The sequence below is a fragment of the Musa acuminata genome, chromosome BXJ3-6, assembly GCF_036884655.1.
Source record: "Musa acuminata AAA Group cultivar baxijiao chromosome BXJ3-6, Cavendish_Baxijiao_AAA, whole genome shotgun sequence".
NCBI lineage: Eukaryota > Viridiplantae > Streptophyta > Magnoliopsida > Zingiberales > Musaceae > Musa > Musa acuminata.
In genome coordinates this window covers 18,205,685-18,218,334 of record NC_088354.1, presented here as the reverse complement: position 1 = coordinate 18,218,334, position 12,650 = coordinate 18,205,685, and the positions used below count along the sequence as shown (strand labels likewise).

The following is a 12,650-nucleotide window of genomic DNA, read 5'->3' as shown; positions in this document are numbered from 1 at the left end:
AATCCTAACGCTACCCATTGCGGGCATACCTCGAGGCACCGGGCTAAGACCCGCCTCGACCAGCCACCCCTCGATCATTTTCCGAATAGCCCGGGAGGTTGGGAGAATCTCCTTAAGCTGCCGAAGGTCCCTGCGCTCCTCGTCGTTCAGGGCCGGGGCGGTGTTGTCAATCACGCGCGCCGCCCACCAGAGCCTGAAGCCCCAGTCCTTCGAACGACAGACAAAAAAGAAACGCCCCTTCCATCCCTTATTACTGGAAGGAGCCCTACTAACCCGAAAGCCCGATCGGGCGGACAGATAGTAACCCCTCGACCCCTTGGAAAGGCGAAAGCAAGAGAGGAAGAGAGACCGGGTCGGGGCAATATTGGCGTAGTGGCACTCCCCTAGGAACGCCACCAAATAGCGCCAGGAGTTCGGTGCCATCTGTGACGGGGAAATGCGCCACTACGAGATAAAAGAGGTGATGACGGGATGCAATGGGAGGCGTAGCCCGGCCTCAAAGGCGTCTAAAGTTAAGGCGAAGCCCTTTGGGATAGGGTCGTACGCCCGCTGCCCTGGCTCAGGGGCAGTAAGCACAAATTCCTTCGGGAGACCATAATGGCCTCAGAGGTAACCAAGTGACGACTCGCTCACAGTCAAGTCGACGTCATGCGACCACATTAAGGCTTCGAGAGCCCTAGCCGCTTTTTCGTCGGATGACGAGTTGGGGCTCGGCGGCAATGTTTTCTCTCCGGCATTACCGAAGGTGGATGGTGAAGAAGGCAGGGGCAAGGAAGAAGGGGAAGCCATCCTTACCGACCTTAGGAAGGAACAGCAGGACAGCCGATTCGGACGAAGCAATAGGGTCCGAAGAAGCAACTGGGCGAATGAAAGTAAGGAGATGTGCAGGAAGCCAACTTCACGCTATTTATAGGCCAAATCCTGCCAAAATGGTGACCCTTCCTCTCCTGAAGCACGTTGCGTCAGGCAAACCAAACGTCACCTCACCATAAATGTGTCTTGACGTGGCAGCCGCCGGGCGCGCGGTGCGAATGCTGAAAGCGCTGGCCTTCTCAGCCTCGAAAATCGGTGACTCCCGAAAGTGACGGTCCCTTGGGCTTCCCCAAACGAAGAATGGCCTGGCCACCCGCGCCCACACGTCACTAAGCAATGAATTGCTGATCAAAACTAAGTTGCATCTCGGCTGCATGTTGCCTGAGACCACGACCTCTGCGCGGCCTGGCCACCTGAGTCGTGCTCCTCGGCTGCATGTTGCCTGAGACCACGACCTCTGCATGACCTGCCCGCCTAAGTCGTGCTCCTTGGCTGTGTGTCGCCCGAGACCACTACCTCTGCGCAGCCTGCCCGCCTGAGTCATGCTCCTCGGCTGCATGTCGCCCGAGACCACTACCTCTGCGCAGCCTGCCCGCCTGAGTCGTGCTCCTCAGCTGCATGTCGCCCGAGACCACTACCTCTGTGCGGCCTGCCCGCTTGAGTCGTGCTCCTCGACTGCATGATGCTCGAGACCACTACCTCTACGCAGCCTGCCCGCCTGAGTCGTGCTCCTCGGTTGCGTGTTGCCCGAGACCACTACCTCTGCGCGGCCTACCCGCCTGAGTCGTGCTCCTCGGCTGCGTGTTGCCCGAGACCACTACCTCTGCGCGGACTGCCCACCTGAGTCATGCTCCTCGGCTGCGTGCTGCCCGAGACTACTACCTTTGTGCGACCTGCCCGCCTAAGTCGTGCTCCTCGGCTGCATGTTGCCCAAGACCACTACCTCTGCGTGACCTGCCTGCCCGAGCCACGCTCCTCGGCCGCATACTGCCCAAGGCCACCGCTGCACATCCAACCCTCCTTAGTTACTAAACTCCACAATTCCCACACCCCTGGTAACGGGCTGGCAACCGCCCAACAGGGATAGTTTCTTAAAGCTGAAGTCATGTCTCGGACCCCCCTTTTACAGCAACCGACACATAGCTTCCTTCGGGGGGGAATATGATGAGGGTAATAATGACGATAAGACTCGGGTGACGTCAGTTGCCCCAGATGACGCCTCACGCCTCTATTGACCTGTCAGCACCTGGTCAACGCGGACCGGAACGCCGACCAAGGCACATTAACACCCTGCTCAGGCTCGATCCTTTACGCCACGCCAACATCGATGTCAGACACTACCATAAGTACGATCCTGCTCCCTACGGGCAGGCACATCACGCAACGGTAACCCTCATTATAAAAACCCTCGCGCTCCAAGGAAATGAGGGAGGACACAACACAAATAAAAAACCCCCTGCGATTATTCACTAACTTGATCGTCGGAGGGGTCGGGCCGAGCTCCTCCGACCCGACCTGTGTGCAGGTGTGAAGACGGAGGCCTCCCACTAGACGCTCAGGCGAGGAGTTCCCTCCCGGAGGAAGCAGCGATCCCGTCTCGATCGGACCATCGCAATCGGCCACTTCAGCGATCTCAAGGGCCGCCCCGGGAAGATCTCCCATCATTCGGACCTGAACCAAGCCGTGTCAGCCCCGAGGCCATGGCTTAAACTTGTTTACGCCAACAAGACATATGGAGCATACTAAATGAATTATGAGTTTCCAACATACTACACAAGAAGAGAGTTTTATTTGGCATTTTACAGGACGAACATGCTTGGAACTTATACAAATTGCTGTCATAAGCTTAATGTCATTTCCACTTAACCGTGATTCACAGTACATCAATGCCAAATAGTACAACAATTTGGCAAGAATACAATCAAGTGGCAATATCTACACAAAATTTAAATGAAAGAGAAAATATTATATATATATATATATATATATATATATATATATATATATATATATATATATATATATACATATATATATATTAAATAAGGCAGTCATCATCTGCTTTAATTCCAATTCCGTCACATGATTGACACGTTTCTCCCCAACACCGACTCGCTGTCGTCCGCCGCATATCCTATCCCGATCCTTCGCTTCAGCAAATGATGGTGCCCTTGGCCGCCGTGAATCCCACGGCTCGACACTTGGCCTCGGCGCCGCCGGCCCCCGAGGGCGCGGCGGACGCCGGGACCGCGTTGACCGTCCTCCGGTACGGCCCCAGCCACTTAGCCATTATGTACCTCCCCTTCCGCCACGGAGGCACGTGCAGGCCCTGTGACTTGAGCGACCGCCGCCCCGCATCCCCCACCATCCGCACCACCTGCTTCACCTCCTCCGGCTGCGCCACCATCATTTCCGGAAGCGCCGCCACCACGTTTTCGTAAGCCTCCGTCGCTCGAGCCACCTTGAACTCCGCGGCGAAGCCCAGGTCCACGATGTAGCGCCGATCTTCCTTCCCCTCCTTTCCCGCCGGCACCACCACGTCGATGTACTCGTAACTCCCGTGGACCAAGTTCCCGGAGCTCTCCCACCTCGCCTTGCATATCCCAGCGTCGTAACCCATCTCCCTCAGCAGCGCCATGACCGCCCGGCGATACCCGAAAGCGCTCGACCTCAGCGTCGCCATGGCATCCGCGGCCTTGGAGGCGTCAGAGAGGAGGCGGAGGCGGAAAGGGTCGTCGCTCTTCCTCCACCCACCGACCAGTTCTCCCACCGCAGCCGCTGCCTTCTCGGACTGATCTCCTCCATCCGAGTCGGACATCCGGTCACCAGGCTCACCAGCAGCAGCAGCGTCTGCCGCAGAGGGGGAGTCGCAGTCGTCGCACTCGAAGAAGGCATGGACGAGGCTGGACAAGGCCTCGTGATCGCTGCCGCTGCTGGCATAGCCAGTCAGCCGGCGGCGATCGTAGCCTCGGAGACGAGCCCTCGCATCCTCCCCGAGGGGATCGGTCACCCGCTTGGCCCTCATGGAAACTGCCATTTCAGGGGCTTCAAAGGGCGAGGAGAAGACTCTTTTACAGGGAAGGAGATGGATATATGCTGTCAACACTGGAGAGTCATCATGGAGTCACCATTTTTTGTAGTACAATAATGTGGAGAAGGTGACGACATTTTATTAGTGTAGAGAGAGAGAGAGAGAGAGAGCGAGGAGAGAGATTACCACAGGAATATTCATGGCATTGTCCACTCTTCCTCTATTGGTCAGTGGATGCTTGTCTATGAGCAGTCAAGATGTAAGGTGATGGGGTTATGGAATGGCGAGGAAGGAGGTGAGGGATATACCGAGTGCCAGGTGGAATGGTTCGGCTATGCGACGGTATATGCCCGTGCACAAGCCTTGATGCTGGGCTCTCGCACGTGATGGAGTGCGGGCTCGCACATCGCAGGGGAGCGAGTGCAGTGGCAGGTGATGGACGAGGCAATATAAAGAGGAGCTTAATCCGTGTCGAATCTTGTTTGGGGTCGTCTAGGTACGTGGAATGTGCCAAAGCATGTCCAGGTTCAATGTACTGATTGTTGTACCCTGATGGCCACCACCTTATCCTTTCTTTCTTAAAAATAAATAAATAAATAAATAAATAAAAGCTAAATTTTGGGTCCAACTTCATGAAATAATTTTCTTAATTCTCGGCTGTAGACTTCTATTATATATGAATTATCATAAAATCATAAGGATAACAACATGGATGCACCATTGCCCTTGGTGCTCTTTGTTTAAGCCAAGCTGCTATCTCCTCTGCCTACTGCAGTGTTGGTAGACACATCCTTGTCAAGATCATTCAGAACTGATGGAAGGTGATTGACGCCTGGCTGCAAAGTTTTCTTCCAACCATGCATGGAGTTGTGTATATTTCTGAGAAGTATTCATTAACTAGTACAAGAGACATCAGGTTTGTCTGCAGATGCTTTGACGAACTGTGGCATCAGCATGCTCCCAAGGTTCCTCCTGTGGACTCATCGGAATCCATTATACATAGGTCAGATGACGAATGATGAAACCCTAGAAGGTTGTTCCCAGCCCTGCTAATGCAAGAGAAAAAGATAGTGAGCTGTATACGTTGATCATGAAGCAAATATATATAGATCGAGAAGCTGAAGGAAACCTTGAGGTTGGATCTGTTACTGTTCAAATTAAGTTTCCGTTCATACAATTTTATCGTCTTGTATGACTCTAAAGCAAAGGATAAGAGAAAAGGCCGCTGTACAAATAGGGAGAGCAACTTTCTGCAACAAAAAAGAAATAATCTAGGAGAATGGAAAGCAAGATAAAGAAGCAGCTTAGAACTGATAGCTAGAACAAGATACAAAATCATTTTTAATGTAGTTGCTACCTATATATGAATAATACAGGTGATCCGATCGGACTTAAGATATATATAATATAATTAATTAGATTCTGATGACTATATTGATCAATAGATAGATAACCAGTTTACTGCTTTGTGCCATATCGATCTAAACCTGCCAGAAAGATGGATAACCAGTCTCTACATTGCACTGTCGCAGGACACTTGCAATTAGAAACGTTGCTTTGTCCATGGCACGAGCATGAATTAATTAGTATGATGAATCTCCATGTAGACAGCAATAGTTACACTAAATTCGAAAATCATAAGATTGCTTCAGGGTTTGATGTCCACCTGTTGGAAGTCAAAACTCTAGTCATGTTGCAGAGATGTCGAGCATATATTGTCATTAGTATATATATATATATATATATATATATATATATATAACATTAAACTATATTATGAACACTCACTAATCATTTTTTTAATCTAATAAAAAAAATAATCTTTTACTGACGGACAGAGAAAACCTCTTGCAAGCATGTCGAATCAAATTTAGTAAATGTATCATTTATAATTATTTAGATATGCCATTAGGACCATCCAAATGTTGTTAGTACATTGCATTAGGTTGATCCACTTGAAATCAATATCCAAATCCGATAAGCTTGTGAATCCAAAACAAGGACCTGTATCCGACCCGTTAATAGAAACTTCGCGACTCTGCCACATAAGCATCCACGAGGGCGACACCATGGCTTGCTTTCCATTGCTCATACGTGCATCTCTGGTGCAGGCGGGATCACCTTAGGGTTTTTGGGGTCTATATATATTACGTGTTGAACGCTAAGTGCGACGGCTAGCGGCGGCGAAGTTCCGAGGAGAGAAATCGAAGCGCTTCTCGCCACCGCTCGGCCAAAATGGGTAAGGATCCGAAGCCTTCGTCTGGGAATCGTCCTCCAATTCGAGGATTCGGAACCCCAAGATCTGTTAGCTTAGTCTTCATCTTGTTGCTCACGTCCATGACGCTCTCCCTCTCCTTATGCTGGCAGGTATCTCGCGGGACTCCATGCACAAGAGGCGCGCTACTGGGGGCAAGAAGAAGGCATGGAGGAAGAAGAGAAAGTGAGACCCCTCTCCCTCTCCCTCTCCCTCTCTCTCTTCTGATTGATGACCTTCCTTCTCTCAACTGGTTGTTCTGTTCAGCCGGTTAACCATAGGTCGTTGCGTTGCTTTTGTACCTCAATCTCGTATTTTTATTATTCGCTTGCAGTTGGGTTTTCGTGCACTTTTGTTTGATTTCCCCAAGTATCCAACGAAGAGACAGGGTTTTGACGTGTGAATTTTTACGAGTTCTTTATTTGTTCGAATTACTATGGCTTCGATTTATTCTTGCTGTTGATCCAGCAAGGTTCGATTCCTGATGTAATTTGTTGATTGTCTTTTGTGCTATTAGACATTTATTTGATCTAATTTGAGTGTTTAGTCACCTTGGTTTAATTTCTTTTATTCTATTTAAATTTGTTTTTGTATCTGTTTTTATCCTTTGAAAGGTATGAATTGGGAAGGCAGCCGGCGAACACAAAACTCTCCAGCAACAAAACAGTGAGGAGGGTTCGAGTGCGAGGAGGCAATGTGAAGTGGAGGGCCCTCCGGTTGGACACTGGGAATTACTCATGGGGGAGTGAGGCTGTGACTCGCAAGACCCGTATCCTTGATGTGGTCTACAATGCTTCGAACAACGAACTTGTGAGGACGCAGACCCTTGTGAAGAGTGCCATCGTGCAGGTTGATGCTACCCCCTTCAAGCATTGGTACCTCCAGCATTACGGTGTCGAGATTGGTAGGAAAAAGAAGGCCCCTGCAGCCGCCAAGAAGGAGGCAACAGAGGTGGATCCTTGTTATTTTATGTTTTTATTGTTCTTTAAATTCAATTTACTCTTACCTTTTTTAACCTTGGTGCTTCTCTTTATTAGAATTTTAGTTCATAGCTTAATTTATATGTGCATAGTCTTTTCTACATGTCTGAAAACTCATTTTCTGATCTAAAGAGAGTAACATTCCTCATCTAAGGTCAGGGCGAGGCTAGGCGTCACAATAAGGTTGTTGCCTTGCAATATAGATGATGGAGAGTTGAGTTATGAATATAGCGTACAATAGTCCTCTTTGGACCGCTCATTTGTAGGAGTTTTTTACATGGGACCACCAATGGCTCATCTAAGATGCATTCATCATATTTAAAATGTTTTATGAATTAATTTATGATATCATATTTGAAATAGTTTGTTAATTCATTGTACACTATTAAAAGAATCTACTTGTTTCACTATGTACCATGTAATTCTGATTTCACTGAGGCGACTGCTGTATACCTTAGGCCTTCTGCAGGATTGCTTTGTTTGATTCAAAATGATATTTACTGGTTTTGTTACAATCTTGAACTTCTCTGGAGCCAATTAGTCAGTGATAGTAAACATATATTCGCCTTTTTGTATCTGGCTTTTCTTGATTTTATATTTTGTGATTTCAAGAGTACGGTATGTGCTCGGACAATCTGACTATGGTGGTACACCGGCTTCTTCACCACCTTTCCATTTATATTATATGTGCATAAGAGTCTGTTTAGTTGCTTGCCGGAGCTTCTATTGCAGGGTATTCTTGCCATTCCCAGAACTTATTATTGGGAGTCCCACTATTTACGTATTTCCTTTGAAACAATAGTTTTGAATTTTGAAGATTGAGTGGAGAAAAAGGTGACAGATTCAAAGATTTCATAATTGGGTGATCATGCAGCAAACTATTTCATTTGAGGTTTAAAATATGGTTGTCCAATGGTACATATGCAGCTTGTTCTTGAAGTAGACTTGAAATTCCAAAACCATTATGGTTATGAGTTTTTAATTGAGGAAAAATTCAAAGTAGTGAGGTTTGGTTAGAATTTTTATTTATCAGCTCACTTGATGGCATTTTGTGTAGCTCCATGGACTTTCTATGATATCCATAAGCACTTTTACGTAGGATATTATTCGATGTCAACCAATGGATTCAAATAAGGACCTGTCTCTTCCTTGATAACAAGTCCTAAGTTCTTGTTACATTGTTGGCAAAAAGTGGATTATGAATCAAAGTGTTGGTATATGTTTAGGTGCAATCTTATTTGGATGGCATCAAATATTTGGTGACCCCAATTTTTGTTCATCTGCAGTCTGATCTGCATTGCAAGTCAGTTTATCAAGTTAGCTATATCTGAAGTTGGGAACATGACATTTATTTAAGAGACAACTTTATTTGGTGTTTCTTAGTTTTGCTAAAATTAGAATTGTCCTTATGGTTCTGCTGATTGTTTAGATCCCTTTGTGTAGTTTTTTACTTGTAGGTATGGTTCCCAGTTTGCATGATTTAAGATCACATCAGCATGCAGTTGGTGAGATTTTGTTTCAAACTGGTGATAGAGTTTGATATAAGGATTTATCTTATTCAATCCTTTTACACTTCAAGTTGGGGAGTGGCACACAGTATCAGTGTCTGTCTTTTATAGGACTTCAGTGCCACTATATAGTTTTGGTATGCCAATCTAAATTGAGTTGCTTCATATTGCACACACTATAATATATACTATTGCAGTCTTATCTACCTGGAAAACTGCAGTATTTGGATTTTGTTAATATTTATGGTTCCATCAGTTATATTAAAACTATATGTTGCTACAGTACAGCAGACTTTCTTATACTCCAAAGAAAGTTGCATAAATAATTTAAGGGGGCATTTGCAGTAATTTTTCTATATGACCATCTTCTATGTGCTTGGTTCCATCTTTAGATCTTTCATGGTGAATCATCACTACGTTCCAGACTGTATTTTTCATCTTTGCTAAAATTGATTGATGTTATCTGCCTTAATTTTTTTTTTCTTCGTTGCCCTATGTCAGGTACCGGAGGGTGAAGCTGCAGCAGAGGAAGCAAAGAAGAGCAACCATGTAACCAGGAAGCTGGAGAAGCGACAGCAGGGCCGTACACTTGATCCCCACATCGAGGAGCAATTTGGTGCTGGAAGGTTGTTAGCTTGTATTTCTTCACGCCCTGGCCAGTGCGGGAGAGCTGATGGGTAGGAAGTATTTTCTTTTTAATCTTTTCCTATTATCCATGATGATTTCTCTACTGTTTGATCTAATGGATTTGATAATCGTGATGCACAGATACATACTGGAAGGAAAGGAGCTTGAGTTCTACATGAAGAAGATCCAGCGAAAGAAGGGCAAGGGTGCAGGAGCTGCAGCTTAAGGGGAAGCCAATTATTTCTGGTACACTGCAGTAAGTTTCAGAATGATATAGTTGTGCACTTGCCTGTTTCAGGTTAGGGTTTTGTATTCCAAGGGATGTTTGCATATGGAAATTTTGACAAACATCGGCTTTTCAAGATGTTGAGATTTAATTGTCACATTTGACAAATTTCTAATCAATTGTTCTGGGTACAAATTTTTGTGACATTATTAGAAGCTTAATTTTAAAGCTCTTGTCTCTTTACCGAACATCTTCGGAGATGCCCCATGCCACATTTCATAAAAGGTCCTATAAAGATTTCAAGGTGTGCCAGATCTCATAAGTGAATTTACATGCTGTACCCTGACTTATTCTGTTTTCATTTAATGCATAATATTCTCTTCATGATGTTCAAACTACCCATCGTGATGGATTGGTTAAAAACCTCGTCTTCTAGGGTTTCAGTAGGACTACAACCATTGTTTTTCTTATTTTCCGAAGCTTATGGTCCATGAATGTTCATTTAGGTTTCCCAGTTGTATAAATTGAACCATCAATAAAAATGCAGTTTATTCTTCCTCCATAAAAGAGAGAGAGAGAGAGAGAGAGAGAGAGAGAGAGAGAGAAGATAAAGATAAAGATAAAACTATGACAGCAGGAAATATAGAGAAGAAAGAGAGGAGGAGATAAGCCATTGTAGGGAGTTCAGAATCAAATGCCTATGCTCGCTCCTCGGATTAATATGGAGGCATATCTGGTTCTGCGGTCCATTCCCTTATAACATAAACTTGATCCATTCTTCATATAGATAAATTGTGTTGATAATTAATTACCCTTTATTAGCATTGTTCTCAAAATATTAAATGTATCAACTACTCAATAAGCATCGATCATCCGATCTTTAAGGAACGTATTATGTCAGGATGCCGTAAATGAGACCATCTTCCAATCTCGTGTCAAACATTTTGGTTACATTCTATTACACGACAACTGAGAAGCAAAGCACCAGAAACGAATCATCCCATGTCGGACATATTCTAATCTATGATATCTCCCTGAGAAGAAACAGCAGGGCAATGGCCACAGGCTCTCAGCTTGCCTCGGCCTCTTTCTCTTCGGGAAAACTATATCTTTGTCGTGGATGCTCATTTCTATCCTATACGATATTATTGCATATGTTGTCCATATTTTTATCAAGAACATAGTTAAATTACATGTAGTTTCCCGTTTCATTGTCAATGACAGATAAAGTTTTTAATAGCTCCTTTTAGATAGGGCTTTTTTGTTTATAGGTTATCAAGCTGAATATGAGTACTGACAAATAGATGAGCAAACTGTAGTGATAAATATATACCTAGAAAACTATCTCAGATGCTTTACCAGTGATAAACCGAAGGAATGTACTAAATGATTTCCTTGGACAGAACGATGATATAATACTTCTTATCACTCTTCTATTAAAATGACTCATTTCGAAGCAGTTTATGATTGAACCCCTCCCATAATTACAAATACATGCCCGACTCTTCTAAAGTTGATCGAGTGGACAAGAAATTACTTAACAAGGACAAGATTATTCAACTCCTAAATGGTAACCTCGTAGTCTCACAAGCAATAATGAAGCAGCAAGTTGATAAACACTAAAGTGAACAAGAATTTATAGTGGGTGATTGGGTTTTCCTTTGTCCTCGGCCCTACAAGCAAACCTCTATAAAGGTTCAATCTTCTATGAAGTTGTCTACTCAATTTTTTTTTTGGCCTTATAAAGTATTAGAATGCATTAGTCCAATTGCCTATCGCTTAGAGTTGCCTTCAAGCTCTATGATACACCCAGTTTTTCATGTTTTCTACCTCAAGAAGAAGCTAGGTGAAGATGAGGTGGTGCAACACCATTTGCCAAACATATCTTCCGTTGGTGAGGTTCAAATTTAACCACAAGCTATATTTGATCGATGGGTTGTGATGCGTTGCAGATATCATGTGACTAAATTACTAATGCAATGGGCTAGCTTACCAATTGTAGATGCCTATTGAAAGTCCTACAAGGCACTGAAGGAAAAGTTTCTGAAATTTGATAGTGCTTAATCTTGAGGACAAGGCTGATTTGAAGGGAGGAGAAATATAGGATCCCTTGAAATTTTTTGAGTCTTAAGCTAATGTAAAAGTAAGTTCTTTTTGAGTTTCCTAATCTCCGTACGAGTCGGCTGAATTATAGTCTTAACAAGAGTCAGCTAGAATTCAGCTAGGAGTCTTATTTGATTTACTTTTTTTTTTTTTTGGAGTCATAGTCCTAGTAGGCTAAGGAGTATAATTCTATAAATATGAGTATAATCTTTTATCTTTCTAATTATATTTTTTCCTTTTCAAATCATTCAGTTGAATCAACCGAACTAGTTTTATCAACCCAAAACTTGGATTGGAAAAATGTTTCAACGACCAATTGTTATTTTCATGAACTCGTTATGTGAAACTATATGTAGGGTAATTTTTCTAGAAAAACTTTATTTCTATCTTTTTTGTACATAACATTTTGATTCGATAAATGTTTCGAGGACCGATTATCATTTCATGTAGAGTGAGTTTCTTTATAAAAAAAAAAACTTTTGTTTTTTTGTCTTTTTCCATGGAGCATCTTTTTTATGTTATTTTTTTTCTAGTAAAGCTTTTATTTTTTAAAATGATAAAACTATCCTATTTTTTTCTTCAAAACATTAGTTGGATAAGGCATACAATAATAGAACTTGGCCTATCACTCACGAATTTAACCCGACTTCAGGAGGTATAAAATTCTATGATGTGGGAATTAACGCGCAGCCAACTCGGTTGACTTTTCACTCCACACAATCACTACCATGATAGCACCAAAAAAGATCAAAACGAGAGGTTCCAATCGTTGAGATGACTGAGGTCTCATCTCGTTCACTGTAGTCATTGCATGATGCAAAAACAACCTAAAAACTATCCAAAATAGGTCATTTTTTATTGCATGGCGGCAAACGAAGCATCAAGTGTAGCATCATTTTACCCATTCAGCGTGCACTCCGTCCTCCCTTCGGAGATTTGTAAACCGAGTAGTATTAGTAGGAATCTCACAGTTACATTCAGCGTGCACTCCGTCCTCCCTTCGGAGATTTGTAAACCGAGTAGTATTAGTAGGAATCTCACAGTTACGTAACTGTCAGATTCCTAATACTAATCGGTTTACAAATCTCATAGTATTATTACTAGTAGG

The 12,650-nt window shown here is 43.9% G+C and overlaps 2 protein-coding genes across 3 annotated transcripts; one reads left to right on the top strand and one right to left on the bottom strand.

Moving 5' to 3' along the window:
- Positions 1-2,865: 2,865 nt before the first annotated feature.
- LOC103988661 (uncharacterized) lies at positions 2,866-4,322 on the bottom strand. Of its 2 annotated transcripts, none has more exons than XM_065153534.1 (2): positions 4,034-4,322; positions 2,866-3,918 (listed from the first exon to the last, which is right to left on the bottom strand). In XM_065153534.1, exon 2 carries the CDS (start codon positions 3,848-3,850, stop codon positions 2,966-2,968), a length of 885 nt encoding a protein of 294 aa, XP_065009606.1. In that variant the 5' UTR covers positions 3,851-3,918; positions 4,034-4,322; the 3' UTR covers positions 2,866-2,965. The 2 variants fall into 2 exon arrangements, with proteins under 2 accessions (XP_065009606.1, XP_009405539.2); XM_009407264.3 differs by having other exon boundaries at positions 4,031-4,321.
- Positions 4,323-5,998: 1,676 nt separating this feature from the next.
- Positions 5,999-9,687, top strand: LOC135640363 (small ribosomal subunit protein eS8-like). The gene is made up of 5 exons (XM_065154712.1): positions 5,999-6,083; positions 6,212-6,284; positions 6,713-7,049; positions 9,088-9,263; positions 9,355-9,687. The coding sequence occupies exons 1-5, from the start codon at positions 6,080-6,082 to the stop codon at positions 9,437-9,439; spliced, it is 675 nt and encodes a 224-aa protein (XP_065010784.1). The 5' UTR covers positions 5,999-6,079; the 3' UTR covers positions 9,440-9,687.
- The last annotated feature ends 2,963 nt before the right edge of the window (positions 9,688-12,650 follow it).